Source organism: Notolabrus celidotus, chromosome 3, assembly GCF_009762535.1.
Source record: "Notolabrus celidotus isolate fNotCel1 chromosome 3, fNotCel1.pri, whole genome shotgun sequence".
NCBI classification, from domain to species: Eukaryota; Metazoa; Chordata; class Actinopteri; order Labriformes; family Labridae; genus Notolabrus; species Notolabrus celidotus.
The window spans coordinates 17,926,068-17,941,590 of record NC_048274.1 but is presented as its reverse complement, the minus strand read 5'-3'; the positions used below and the strand labels follow the sequence as shown (position 1 = coordinate 17,941,590).

Genomic DNA, 15,523 nt, shown 5'->3' with positions numbered 1-15,523 from the left:
AGTCAAACCAAGTTAAAGTGTTTGTTCTTTATTTTCAGGACAAATGATTACAGTCTAGTTAAATGGAGATATGTCTGTTTGTATAAAAGTTGATTTATTTTTTCTTAAACCCTACAACACTAATGTAACATTTAGTAACACAATCACTAACATCGGGTATATTTTACCCAATAAAAAGTACTTCACATCAAAATAAATCTTAGTACAACAATACATTGCAAATTGAAGTACCCCTCTTGTATTTCCCAATATAAAACATCTCATAAAACGCAAAAAAAAGTATTATGGTGGGACCCTATAAAAAGGCTCCAAAATTAGTAAAAAATTAGGGAATCATTAATGATAATTAATAATGGAGCTGGGAACTTGTTCTTTGGGCCACCCATTCCTTGGTCACATGAGCCTTATCCAGTAAATGCAGTCTCCCTGGATCTCTGATAACTGTGTGAGAGATAAACAAAAACATTACTCTTGATTACTAACGTTGGGTGAAAAAATAACCCGAACATGTGCCTGCTGAAAAAAACAGGGATGGTAGAAGGGAAACAGGCCTACCTTGGGTGATATCAGAGCAGCATGAAGCTACCCAGGGACCCATTCAACTCAGGCAGCAGCAACCTAATGAAAATCACATAACCACAATCGCATGGGTGAAAATCATTAAATTGAGCTTCAGAAAACTAGAGCTACGTCATTTATCACATTTATACATTACATAAAATATAACCTGTGAGGGATAATATAGTGAGCTGTTGGCTATGCAAAAAAGAATTGTGACAGGGTGAGCGAAACCCTGACTCAAGAAGTTGGCTTTATGGTTTAAGTTACCTTTTAGAGATCAACAGCTTAGAGATGCTCTCACCCGCTCTAGCCTAATTTTCCTCTGACATACTTGTTAATAGTTTTGTTCACAAGCCCCCAGCTGAGCACCTCAGTGTTGGAGTTTTCCCTGGAGAGCGAGAGGGTTGCCTCCCTGCGGCTTAAGGTTGCAGTGAAGAAGGCTCTGACTGTCATTTGTGATTATGCAACGAATGGCAGTTCGAAGTACCTGGCCTTCTTTGAGTCTCTGGGTGGGGTTCTCCATTGTTCTTCTAGGGAACTTCAACGCCCACTTGGGCAATGACAGAGACACCTGAAGAGGGGTGATTGGGAGGAACGGCCTGCCCGATCTGAACCCGAGGGTATTCTGTTACTGGACTTCTGTGCTATGCATGGACTGTCCATAACGAACACCATGTTTGAACATAGGGTGGTTCATAATTGTACCCAGTACCAGACCACCCAAGGCCAAAGATCGATGATCGACTTTGTAGTCGTATCATCCCATCTGCGGCTGCATGTTTTGGACACTCGGGTAAAGAGAGGTGCAGAGCTGTCAACTGATCACCACCTGGTGGTGAGTTGGATCAGAGTGCGGGGAGGCTGTCTGACAGACCTGGTAAACCCAAACGAATAGAACTGGGATCGTCTGGTGGAGGCCCCTGTCCGGGAGGCCTTCAACTTCCACCTCCGGAAGGATTTCTCGTGCATCCTGGGGGAGGTTGGGGACAGGGAATCTGAATGGACCATGTTCAAGGCCTCCATTGTGAAAGCGGCTACTAGAAGTTGCGGCCTGAAGGCCATCGGTGCCTGTCGTGGTGGTAACCTTTGAACCTGGTGGTGGACACCAGTGGTGAGGGAAGCTGTCAGGCTCAAGAAGGAGGCCTTTTGGGTTTGGCTAGCCCAGGGGTATTTGGGAGTAGCTGACAGGTACCGGGTGGCTAGGAGGGCTGCAGCATTGGGGGTTGCGGATGCAAAAACCTGGGTGTGGGAGGAGTTCGGGGAGGCCATGGAGAAGGACTTTTGGTTGGCCCCAAGGTTCTGGCAAACCGTCAGACGGTTTAGTAAGCGAAAGTAGGGTTGGATCCAGGCTGTTTTCAGCAGGGGTGGAGAACTGCAGACCCAGACTGGGGATATCGTCGGGCAGGGGAAGGAACACTTTGAGGGACTCCTTAATCCAGCTGACACGTCCTCCTCCGAGGGGATAGAGTTTGAAGACCTAGGGGAAGCCTCTTCCATTTCCCTGGCAGAGGTCGCTGAGGTAGTCAAAAAGCTCCTCAGTGGCAAGGCGCCGGGGGTGGATGAGATTCGCCCTGAGATGCTGAAGGCTCTGGACATTGTTGGGTTGTCTTGGCTGACTGGCCTCTCTTGTGTCACGTGCAAGTCTGGGACAGTGTGACAGACCGGGGTGGTGGTTCCCATTTTTAAAAAGGGGGGCCGGAGAGGGTATCACATTTCTCAGCCTCCCGGGAAAAGTCTACTCCAGGGTGCTGGAAAGGAGGCTCCAGCCAGAGGATACAAGAGGAACAATGTGGTTTTTATCCTGGCCGTGGGACAGTGGACCAGCTCTTTACCCTTGCAGGGCTTTTGGAGGGGGCATGGGAGTTTGCCCATCCAGTCTACATGTGTTTTGTGGACTTGGAGAAGGCCTACGATCGTGTACCACAGGGGCTATTGTGGGGGGTACTGCGGGAGAATGGGGTTTGGGGGCCGCTACTGCGAGCTATCTGATCCCAGTACGACCAAAGTGAGAGCTGTGTCCGCATGCTTGGCAAAAAGCCGGACACAGCTCTCACTGCGTGTTGGCCTCCGTCAGAGTTGCCCCTTGTCACCGATCCTGTTTGTAATTTTTATGGACAGGTTCTCAAGGCGCAGCCAGGGGGAGGAGAGTCTCCTGTTCGAGGGGGTCAGAATTTCATCTGTGCTGTTTGCTGACGATGTTATTCTGTTGGCTTCTTCGAGCTGGGACCTCCAGCAGGCATCGGGGGGTATTGCAGCTGAGTGCGAAGCGGCCGAATGAGAGTCAGTACCTCCAAGTCTGAGGCTATGGTTCTCTGCCAGAAAACGGTGGATTGCCCTCCCTCTCAAGTGGTGGAGTTTAAGTATCTCGGGTCTTGTTCGCATGTGGGGGTTAAATAGAGCATGAGATCAACAGGCGGAATGATGCGGGCTTTGTACCAGACTGTGGTGGTGAAGAGGGAGCTGAGCCGTTCAATTTACTTATCGGTCTACATTCCAACCCTCACCTATGGTCATGAGCTGTGGGTCATGACCGAAAGGATAAGATCGCGGATACAAGCGGCTGAAATGAGTTTCCTACAAAGGGTGTCCGGGCTCAGTCTTAGAGAGAGGATCAGGAGCTTGGACATCCGGAGGGAGCTCAGAGTAGAGCCGCTGCCCTCCGCTTCGAAAGGAGTCAGCTGAGGTGGTTCAGGCATCTGATAAGGATACCTCCTGGATGCCTCCCTTTAGAGGTGTTTTGGGCACGTCCAACGTGAGAAGGCCCCGGTAGACCCAGAACTCGTGGAGGGATTATATCTCCCCCCTGGTCTGGGATCACCTCCGTATTCCCCAGGAGGAGCTGGAAAGTGTTGCTTGGGAGAGGGATGTCTGGGTCACTTTGCTAGGACTGCTACCTCCACGACCCGACCCCGGATAAGCGGAAGAAGATGGATGGATAGATGGATGGCTGGATGGATGAATGAAGTGCTCTGTACTAAAACTGTAACTTACTTTGGTCATCTACAAATACTGAAAAAATTACTTCACTGTTATCATATAAAAGTCAAAAGTTCACTACAGATTCATGTCTGGGTATCACTTGGTGTCATCTACTGATCTTCAGCAGTTTGTTTTAAGATAGCGACAGGACACTCAGCTGGACTTCAAATAGCTAAAGTACTAACGCCACTTTCTGTAGCACTGTTACTACCCCATCACTGATTTGTGCTGCACAGACTACCATTAACTATCAGTGTTGCTGCCCTCTGGACTTGTCTGAATGGGAGCTAAATAAAGAAAAATAATTCAAATGGCTTAGTGCAGCCTTTCTTTTCTTTTCCTCTCCTCTACATCACTTACATTGACACTATTTATTTTACCCAGAGTAAATCCTGTAAATTTACTGTAGTCTGAGGGAATTGTGGTGTCAGACACCTTGTGGTGAATACACAGGACTAAGAGGTTATTGCCAGTTCAGCACCTCTAGTGACCAGATCTAGACCAGGAGGAGGCGTGCCCGAGGTTAAAGCTCCCTGATAAATCTGCACCAAGAGGGCTCAGAATCCATTAAGAGTAAAAGCAGTAATTAGTTTAGTATTCTAGTGCTGAGGCAGCGTACAATAGAGGAGGTGACAGCAGGACACAGATTTACCTGTGCTGTCACATTCAAAGCCCGCTGGCACCTCCTTCCTGTCAGGGTCAACACAGAGGAAAGCAGAGGAGGAGGAGGTTATGGAGGGAGGGGGCTCACAGGAACACAGAAACGGAAATGCATGCAACACCCCGAGGGTAAGTGACTATAAAACACGGCGGTGTCGTAAGGGAGAGAAAGCTCTGCCCGGTGCCACCGTAAGCTCCTGCCAAAAATTCACACGTGTGTGTATATGTGTGTGCCAGCGGAAGCAGTTTGTCGGATTTCTGTGGTGGGAGGGGAAATTAACACTGGTGATGGATGACATGGTCGATAACACCCCCTGCCCTTATATGCTCCTACACACACAAACACTCATACTGCTGTTCCGTTGCTTGGAGAGTGTGTTTGAGGGAAAAAAGGGCCTAAATGGGCTAAAAACAGTAGTTTCGCTTCTTTAAAACTAGAATATTTTGACTGCTTATTTTCTATGCATGAAAAAAAAACAAGAAGGGTGAGGAGTCATCATCATCATCCCCTTTAGATTTAATGAGAAATCAGCTCATTGCTTCAGTTAAATCATGCTGTGGACCAACAATCTGTAAGACTGTGTGTTGATGAGAAAAGATACTGGAAATGTTGCATAAGAATAGACAATCAGGAGTGATGTCTAAGCTAAGCTGTAAATACAAATGATCATGCTGGTGAAATTCAGCTTTTTTCACAAGTCCACCTACCTAAACTTATGCACAACCAATTCAGCCCACTGACTGAATAGAAAAGACTACACCTCCTCTCACTGTAGAAATGAAAGCTGAAATATCCCTTTCAGATTGTTCTGCCTTGTTTGGAGCTGCAGTTTGTAGATCAGTACGCAATGATGACATGCTACCCCTTCCCTATCCAAAACACACACATTTACTTCCTATTAAATTGCAAAAGTTCACGTAAGAGCGTCTTGTGCAGATACTTGCAGTAATGGAAAGATGGATGACTCTTGTCTTGCTTGTGTTTGTTATGTTTCCCCTGTTCCTTCTCTATTCTGCTGATCTGCTGCCCACAGCACCAAAGGAGAAGTGTTTGACAACTGAGCTGTTAGTCCTGGCTTTATATCTTTTTTTACAGCAGCAAAAAAAGTATGAAAATAAATCTGAAGTATAGCAAAACAGTGAGTTTTATGAGTGATATGTGAAACCTCTTTGAATCATTGTGTCTGCCTGCTGCTTTCTGCACCAGCTGCAGGCCTGTAGTGAGCTTAAGTTTAGACAAGAATAAAAGATGTTGATGGATCAAAGACAGAAGTGATATAAAGTAACAGAATTTTTATTTGTTGCATGCAGTCAGAACAACTCTGTTTTTGCATCTAAACAAAGTTTAAATATTTTTATACTAAATCACTCTTTCAAAGCATGCTTTTCACACATTGGCTGAAATGCTCTGTGAACAAGCACTAAAGGAGAGATGTCAGAGTGAGGGGATGCACACAGACAATCTCGCAGAGCATTGTGGAAGTTTGGTGCCTTACTCAAGGATTGTTCGGCAGTGACCAGAAGTGAACTGGCACCTCTCCTGCCCAATTTCCAAAGTTGGTATGTGATAAGACTTGAACTGGTGACCCTCCGGTTCCCAACCCAAGTCCCATCAGACTAAGCTACTGCTGCCCTAAGTCAAGAGTCATAACTTGGCTCTTTACCTGAATCAGACTTCTATCTGTCGCATTAGATTTGGCTTACCTTAACAGACATGACACAAGTTTTTTATACTTTTCTCAGTTTTTGATTGTTTATCATGCTGATTTAAAGTGAATGGACAGATGTAGTAGTGCACTCTTAAGGAGACTGAACAACATTTGTTCAGTGTTAATTGAACCTTGTGCGTGCCATGTCTTCTATTTGTTAATGTGACAGTATTTAATGTCACCTCCAGTCATGTTGGAGGAGCGTCTTCAAATAGAAGACCAGAATTTGAAATCGTCTTCATACATATATAACGAGGTGTGTGTAATGTGTGAGATACCATCTCAACATCATGAATCATAGTGTCACACAGAAGTTGTTATATGGCATAAATAAATAGTCATCTCACTGCAGCACATAAACACATAAAACACACTGTTTTTTCATGACGTATCAAAGGCTGATTCGTTGCCTGCTCACTGCTACATCTGTAACACAGACATCTATAGGTCTCCTCCGACAAGCTCTATAGAGTCAAACTATTACTTAAAGGGGAAATTAATATAGTCACTACCAACTCCCGGCTATGCTGTACCTATTTGACGTTTGCATAATAATCTGTCCTACTAGAGCTGACTTACAACAGTCACGGCACATCGTTTTGCAGAGTCAGTTTTGTGTTTTGAGCGAAGGAGTGTAATCAATGCGTGAAAAGAAGAAACTAAAGTTTTCTTTCTCTGACTCACACGTCTTACTGTGTTTTCCTCCCACTCGTAAGCCTGCACTTGAGTTAAAGGGCGACTGGAGAGCCACTTACACTCGCTCGGTTTGGCTCACTTGGAGTCAGTCCAGCCCTTGTTATGGTTGCACAGAAAACAAGGCAAAAATGAGGGTCAGTGAAGGCTGATGAAGCGCGTACACGCACACGCACACACACACACACACACACACACACACACACACACACACACACACACACACACACACACACACACACACACCACCACACACACACACACCACACACACACACACACACACACACACACACACTCACACACAGGGACTTTATGGAAGTAGGAAATGGGAAGTAACAGGACTTAGGTCTGTTTTGACAGGAAAGTTGAGCTTTTAATTTGACTTGTGATGACACGAGAGCAAAGAGTTGGCAGTGTGTCAACATACCCTAAACTTATAGTCAGCAGAACGCACTAAGACGGTGTGAACTGTCATTTTACAGATAGAGCATAAATATGTATTTTAAAGATCAAAAGTATACTGTGGGCTGTGATGCTGTGTATAGATTAAATATAAGATTATAAATGCAAGTCCCCCCCCATCTTATATTTAACTCTCAACTCATTTTAATTTATATAGCACTTTTCATACATTCAAGCATGCAGCCCAAAGTGCTTCACAACAGAACAGATACAGAAGACAACAGCAATAGATAAAATGATACAAGACTTAAACGAAATGGAGGAATGTGATATGAAATACTTATAAATAAAATAGAATACTTAAAAATAAAATATTTTAAAATAATCAATCAATTTTAAATAAAATCTGATAAATACCAGAACAAATTTAAATAAAAAATAATTAATTAACAAATCAATTAATTTTAAATAAAAATGATAGAACAGCATATGTGTGTGGTATATGGATATACATTATGTTATATTTCCCATAAGGGCTACTGTATGCTTTGAATTGCTTATTTCTCTTACCTTTTTTACTCTTTGTATTCAAAATCAATTGTGATTTGCTCACCTTCCCACATTCTCACATGCACACACTCACAAACACAGCAGTGTGTCCCACTCCGCCTCTTACCGTTTCTAACAGCCTGTATGAGTCTAATATTTTGACAGAATGAATCATCAGTGGGACGTCACTGGCCTAGCAGTCTGAGTCAGAGTCTACACTCCTCATTTCTGTGGTTGCAGGTTCAACTCCTGGCCTCCTCTATTTGGAGCATGTCTTCCCCCACTCTACTCCCCCATTTCCTGTCTTTCAGCTTTCCTATCCAATAAAGGCGGAAATGTCAAAAACATAACTTACATTTTGTTTTAATAATCATCAGTGCGTTTTACGAACAAGCCCAGATGACCACAACTCACATTTTTAAATGTTTCTCTGGATATTATGTTATCACAGCAGGTGATATACGTGTGGACGAGACTTGTTAATGTAGTAGGTGGCGAGGATGTACAATCAATTTGTCACATCAAACACCATAGAAGAAAATTATAGGTATACATATTGAGCTTCCTCTTGAACATGTGGGAAAATTTAACAGTTGTTCTTTACACTGTGTACAGAGTGGTGAATTGAAAACTATTGAGCTTAACGTATTAATTCACATCTGTGTCGCCTATTATGATGATGAACAGCAACCTTTCAGAACTTGCAATTAAACCTAATAGTTTATACAAATACTCTATATATTTAACAACTACCATGTGCAAGTTGAGATCATGATGCAGCTTTCTCCAAAACCTCATGAATACAGACAAAACTGAGCTCTGAAAAATCTCCACCTTCAAAGGTGTTTTTCCAAACCTCCATTTTCAGTGTTCTAAAACTCTGCTTATAAACGCGAGGCCAAAACACAGAGAAAAAAAAAAGTTTTTCAAAAATATCCACATATGTGTGGACGATGCCAAATATAGTGCAGCATGACATCTAGAGAAACCAGCAGCTCATAACTTTAAAAACAGCAGTATGAGGAGGTTCATTCCTAACATGAGATGTGCTTAAATCCATACAATAGAAGCCTCTCCCTCCCTCTCTCTCTTTCCTTCCCTGTCTTTCTTGTGGGAAACTCTCCTCTACGAGAACCACAGGATCCAAAGTTCCTAACAAGAGCTTTAACTATTCAGTTGGTGAAAAGTTCAGTGTGGGATAATGAAGCACTTATTCTGGTGCTTTTAATGCATTATGATTATTACAGGGTGATAGTTACATTTACAAGAGGTTCATTAAAACGAGTCTTCATGTGGAGAAATCACTAGTTAATAATGACCCACAGGTTTTTTTTTATATTAAAGTACTACTATTAAAACAGATATTCAAATAGGGACAACTAGTACTTTTAAGGACAGGACTAAGAAACATTTAAATTTTGTTCTATGACATCCGACTGATACACAATTTGATGAGGTCAAAGCCAGAGCTAAATCTAATGCAGTGTGCTAGAGTCTACGAGGACATACAACAATCTAACCCTTCTACTAAAGCACCACAGCCTGGGGATGTTTGATGTGCAGACAGAGAGGCAGAGACGGAGCTCTGTGCTCTTCTCTCAAATTGTCATCTGAATCTGCACTGCCTGTACTGAAGCAAGCACAAACTGGACAGGGTTTTTTACTTGGTGGTGAGATAACTGGGAAGCCATTGTGCTGTATTACTTTGATGACAGACGAGTGCAACATGATTCTAGCCCACAAGATCATAGCAGAGCCACCGCACCTCCTTCGGTCTGAATATGAACTGGTGTTTTTACACATAAATTACGCAGCGTTCAGATACTAAACAAGCTCTGATGTTACAGTCTGAACTTTTCAAATTGGTTTGCCTGTGACAATATTGTAATTTCTTTTTATTGCAGTGTTCCTGACTTGGGTGAACTGCTCCAGTGTGCGCTGGGCAACAAGAATACAAGACGTTTTCACCGTGGGAAAACTCCTCGCTCTGGTTCTCATCATAGTGGTCGGACTCGTTCAGATCTTTAGAGGTAAACATACACACTTAAACGCACATATTCAGTATGGGTTTAATCCTTAGCCTGACAATCCTCTCTGTGGTTGAAAATGGTTTGGTTTTAAAAATGAAGAATTTTTAAAGGGGTTGATCCCCACACATCCCCTTCTCTCACCTTCTCAAGGCCACTATGACGCCCTGCGGCCCAGCACAGCCTTTGAGTTCAGTGGGGAACCCTCGGTGGGACAGATCGCGCTGGCCTTCCTTCAGGCCTCTTTTGCCTACAGTGGATGGAACTTCCTCAACTACGTCACAGAGGAGGTGGTGGAGCCACGCAAGTAAGACATGCACTTTCAGGTTATTTAATAATATATAGCAAACACATGTTGTTGTTTTTTAACTTTGTGTCATTTGTATCTGATGGTTTTAATATTGATGGGCTGCATACCTCACTTTAAACCTTAACATTTGTATTGTTTACTTTTTTAATGTCATTGGTTATATTTATCTATATCTTAATTAAAAGACAAATTTTGGGATATATCTGAGCCATTGTGATACTGGTTCTGGTATCAAGCAGCTCTGTATTTTTTTAAACACTTGTAGCTAGACGATGGAACATCATGTCCAGCATAGCAAATTACTTAGGACTGTGTAACTGGTTTAATTTTATGGTTGATGCATTTTGAAATAACAATTTTTGAAAGGCTTTTAACAATCTGCAAACACTGAAGTTTTCTTACACACACACACAGGTTAAGATTATTTTCCTTACTCCTCTTTTTAAAAGGAACCTTCCCCGTGCCATCTACATTTCCATCCCTCTTGTGACCCTCGTCTACACGATGACCAACATTGCTTACTTCTCCTCCATGACTCCTCAGGAGCTGCTAGCCTCCAACGCTGTGGCAGTGGTGAGCAGCTCTACCATTCCCATGAATACACGTTTTTAATACAGGTGTATACAGCTATTCATACTGCTCAGAAAGAGCTGTGTGGAAACACGTGCTGCCTGTGAGAGTCATACCATGAGACAGACCACGATCAACCAATTAATCAATCAGTGAAGCAGATTAAAGTTTTTTCATGACCTCAGGGAGACACTGGGAAACAATCATGTGATTTGGCTGCGACAAACATTCCTATGAAAGGTTTAAATTAAAAGTTGTTTGTGGCACATTTTGTAAAAAGGTCACTCATCGATTTAAGAATGGTAAAACTGCAATATTTTCTCCCCCAAACACTCCCTTCCGTTGTTTCCAGATTCTGATTTGACTACGCAGGTTTCAATCTGTTCAGTATAATTCTATCAGTACGTACATCACACAGTGAAAGTCAATAATGTGATCCATCAGATTTTCTATTGTTCCAGACATTTGGGGAAAAACTGCTGGGGATGTTTTCCTGGGTAATGCCGATCTCCGTAGCACTCTCCACCTTCGGAGGAATAAATGGATACCTGTTCACCTCCTCCAGGTACGACACGTAGATCTACACACATACCAAACCATAATCTTGATGTCAGGAGTTAATTTCAACGTGTGCTTAATCTGATTATACATTCATAAAAGTGTGTGTATGTGTTTTCTGTAGATTGTGTTTCTCCGGGGCCAGAGAGGGTCACCTTCCCTATTTGCTGGCTATGATCCACCTGAAGAACTGCACTCCAATCCCAGCCCTGTTGGTCTGCGTGAGTACTGCACTCTGTTCCCTCTACTTTGTCAAGCTCAAAGAACACACAAAGAAAACAAGAGACCAGATACCAAACTCCAGGCCATGGACTCTCATACTTATGGTGTTCCTGTGAAGTGTGTGAATGTGTGGACCTGTCCTACTACCAGATTTTCAAGTGTATAAGCTCTTTTGCAACACCAAATCAGACACTCTCCATCAGTTCAGGCTACCTGTACTCTTACCCAGAATTCAATGCAACATTGGTGACACAAAGGATGCGCAAGACCTGATTGATTTCATGTTTGAAGTCTTTTTTTTTTCAGTTACATTAAATAATCTACATTTGTATTTATTTAAATGTAACACCCTGCTTAAATATAGTGTAAGAGACATAAATTATGCACATGCATTTAAATGGTTTAAAATATTATGAAAAATTAAAGTATTTTTCATCATCTAATTAAAAAAGGTTATGGTTTTTATATTTCATATTCATTGCATGTAAGGTGAAATACTTCAAGCATTTTTTTAAATGTTATTTTGATCATTTCTGCGTATAGCTCCTGAAAACCAGTAATATAATATCTCAAATGATTAAAATATTTCCTAAGATCAAACGTGAAAAAAGGAATTGAATATTAAAATGTCCTGCGTCTCAAAGTTATGATGATTTATACACACAATACTTGTCTGCATCAGTGGAATGTGGCATGGAGCCCATCAGCCTTTAGCACTGCTGAGGTGTTATTGAAGATAGCAGCCTCCAGCTGGTTTGTATTTTTCGATTGAGTGTGTCTCATCTTCCTCTTGACAAATCCCACAGACTCTCTATCAGGTTCAGGTCAGGCCAGTTGTCTGGCCAATCAAGCACTGTAACATCCTGGTCAGCAAACTATTTGGTTGTAGTTTTTTGTGGACAGGTGCCAAATCCTGCTGGGAGGGGAGATCAGCATCTCCATAAAGCTTGTCAGCAGATGGAAGCATGAAGTGCTCTTAAATCTCCTGGTTGATTGCTGCATTGACTTTGGACTTGATAAAACACAGTGGCTAAAGCAAGCAGATGACGTGGTTCTCCAAATTACGTCAGCTGTTTTTTGTAAACTGGTAAAACATCATGTTGTCCACATCTTGGAAAAATATCAATCCAAGGAAAAAGATTTGTACAATGTTCCTACAAAAAAACAAGATACTGAAGTGAATCTTTTTTTTCCTGACCCCTATTAGCTTCACATGAACAGTCAAAAAGAGTTTGTCCAATAGAAAACATCTTGAATACAATATGGTATATGTGGTTGCCTCACTTTCACTGAACATACGATTAACCTTTGACCCTACCTTCATCTCCCACAGTGCATTGCCACCATTTTCATCTTGTGCATTGGGGAGACACACAACCTGATCAACTATGTGTCTTTTATCAACTATCTGTCTTATGGGGTAACCATTGCTGGCCTCCTCTACCTCCGCAAGAAGAGACCAAACCTGATGAGGCCTATTAAGGTACAGAAACCTGAGAACCGCAGATCCACTGCTGGAACAGCATTCAGAGGGACCACACTGGCAGGCTAAGACTGCAGACAATAACATTAAATACATTTTTGGTGTAACAAAAATAAGCAGAGCCTAACTCAAGAAGTAGCAGCTGTAATTTGAATATTTTCCAATAGTCAACAGAGAGAAAGCAACAAATCATTTTATGACTGTCATTACTCATCAGTTCAGGATGCACCCTCCTAGTGGTTTTCAATCAGCATGGACATGCATGAATGATAGTTTGGTGCCCTCTGGTGTAACAAAATGAAAATACATGTCACAGAATTCATGCAAAGTCTATTTTACAATCAGTTCACATTGGCAAAAGACAGACATGATTGTGTGTAATTATGCGTGTGTCTGTCTTGTGCAGGTAAACTTGTTGATCCCAATCAGCTACTTGATATTTTGGGCTGTGCTGCTCTGCTTCAGTCTGTACTCTGAACCTGTGGTTTGTGGACTGGGAATGGTCATCATGCTGACTGGAGTCCCAGTGTACTTCTTGGGTGTTTGGTGGAAGAACAAACCCAAGTGGGTCTACAGGATAGTTGGTGAGTTGGTCTTTGCAACTGTACAGCACACATTAAGGTTAGATTAAAAAAAATATTGACACATATCAGCAGTGCGTCCCTGCAATAACGTACTCTTTTGTCTTTTTTTTATTGCAGAAAAAGTCACATACATGGGCCAGAAGGTGTGCTACGTGGTGTTTCCTCAAGGAGACCCTTCAGAGACTGAACCCCTAACTGCCTCCAAAGCCACTGATTGAACAGTGCTGCCATCCAGGATTTCCAGTTTTGCATCAATGCCTGTACTTCCAATTTCTTTTTCATTACGTTGACAGTTTCTGAACGGTTAAGGGATGGTTTGTCTGTGTTCCTGCCCAGGCGCAGCCTGGAAGTGGCTGCACTAGTTTGAAAAAAGCAAAAGGTTGTGCTTGGGGCATTGGTTTGTTAAGCCCTCAAAAAGCGCAATGTGTTTTAATTATATTTCTTTGTTTGGTTGAACTGTCTTTTCATTGTCCTCAACTGTATGCCAAGTTTTCCTTTCATTTTTATCTTGCCTCTGCTCGCTCAAGGAATCTGTCATGTTCTGCTATATTTCCAAGATATTCTTCTTTGTAATTTAACTAAATCCTTGAGCTAATGTGCCTTATGAAATGTATATGTTGGTATAGTGTATTGGTCTGTGCGGGTATTATGATGAAATAACTTTTATGAGGTCAATATGCAAGCAGATTCTGCCATTAGCAATACTTGTCTTTTACTGCTGCTACTTTCAGCTCTGTTTCACTAAGTACTTACATGATGTTTACCATTTGACAACTGTGGGTTAGTATCTCTATGCATCTCTGCCTGGCTACAGTATCTGTTTTTATTTTCAGTTTACACCCCTTTTCTCTCTACACCTTTATATCACCCTCTCTCCTTTGAGAAACTGTAGGTGCCTTCCTGTTACTATTACAGATCAGCCACATGACACTCGCCAGCGGCAATACCAGCAGTATGCACAGCACAGGAGACACGGGAGGGTGACAAGAAGTTTGTGGCTGCCATTCAGGCAAATGGCTGGCCCCTCTCCAAAATATATAAGCTGCCATGATTACAACACATTATAACAGACTGTTTTTCAGGTATAAATGTTCATCTGTCTGTCTTTACAGTCTGGAGCTTAGCTTTGGAAACATTCTCATCTTTTGGAGGGTCACTGTGAAGTCTTTCAAGGTGCTCGACCAGCTAAGACAGTTTCTAGATTTCACACCTGATGTTATGATACAGTTATTTCTTTAAGGCATTGTTGAATATTGTATTCAGAATCCACTTGGTTAGTGGGTGGTAGTGGATGTTAACTTGTGCATGGGACTTCTGTCACTTCCCTAAAGACAAATCACCACTACAATTAACCACACTGGCCTACCGGCTTGTTCAACTGATGCACTACAATACCATGGACATATATTTGAATTGATTATAGTCCAATTGACCCACAGTGGATTTTCTGTGGTCCAAGATATCAAATTAGTTTAGTCACTAAACTAATTTGATTATTATGGCCCTAATCACTAAACTTTAGTGATTAGGGCCATAATAATCAGATTTTTCCAAACTATAATGGTTAAATGATTTCCTTACAGAAGTTGTGGTACTACTACCTTAACACAGTATGCTAAATAACTGTGGTCGAAGAGTTTTTGATGTTTACGTGTATTCAGGTAGTCACTTTTAGCTTTTGTTTAAGCTGTTTAAATGTTATAACAGAACATATGAAAGTTTGGGCCAGTGGCCTTTAACATGATGTAAACCAACATGTTGGAGCTTCTATTCTACAATATGTCCTTCTCCAGGCCAGCAGACTGGGAATCCCTCCAATCATCAAATCCAGAAAAAGAGATGCACACTTACATCAATATGTATGACTGTCTGCCATGTCCAGGTGCTGTTAGCTCAGTTGAGATCTGTAAATACTGTGTAAAGAAAAAAAAAGAACTGTTACAGTGCACCAGTCTCCGACAAATATCACATTCCTCAGACATGTTGTGATAAATTTACATATTGTATAATTGATGGGTGTACCTCTGTGTTTTGTATAAAGTGTTAAGTTGTAAAATAATAACAATGTAATTGCTCATTAAATTTAGCAACTTTAAGAAGTTGGTGTTTGTGTTGTGTCCTTAATAGAATAACTTATCTCTCTTTCTGGCATCTGGCCAAAAGTGGTCTTGATGATTTAATGATCCAATCCCTGGTTTTAAGTCTACTGTAGGG

General features: G+C 41.9%; 1 protein-coding gene across 1 annotated transcript in view; it reads left to right on the top strand.

Moving 5' to 3' along the window:
* Positions 1-15,318, top strand: part of slc7a10a (solute carrier family 7 member 10a) — a 39,680-nt gene extending 24,362 nt beyond the window's left edge. Inside the window, 8 exon segments of the mRNA XM_034680531.1 lie at positions 9,460-9,585; positions 9,736-9,889; positions 10,342-10,465; positions 10,924-11,027; positions 11,145-11,241; positions 12,576-12,725; positions 13,132-13,309; positions 13,427-15,318. Coding sequence (XP_034536422.1) covers positions 9,460-9,585; positions 9,736-9,889; positions 10,342-10,465; positions 10,924-11,027; positions 11,145-11,241; positions 12,576-12,725; positions 13,132-13,309; positions 13,427-13,527 — 1,034 coding nt within the window. The 3' untranslated portion in view covers positions 13,528-15,318.
* Positions 15,319-15,523: the final 205 nt, after the last annotated feature.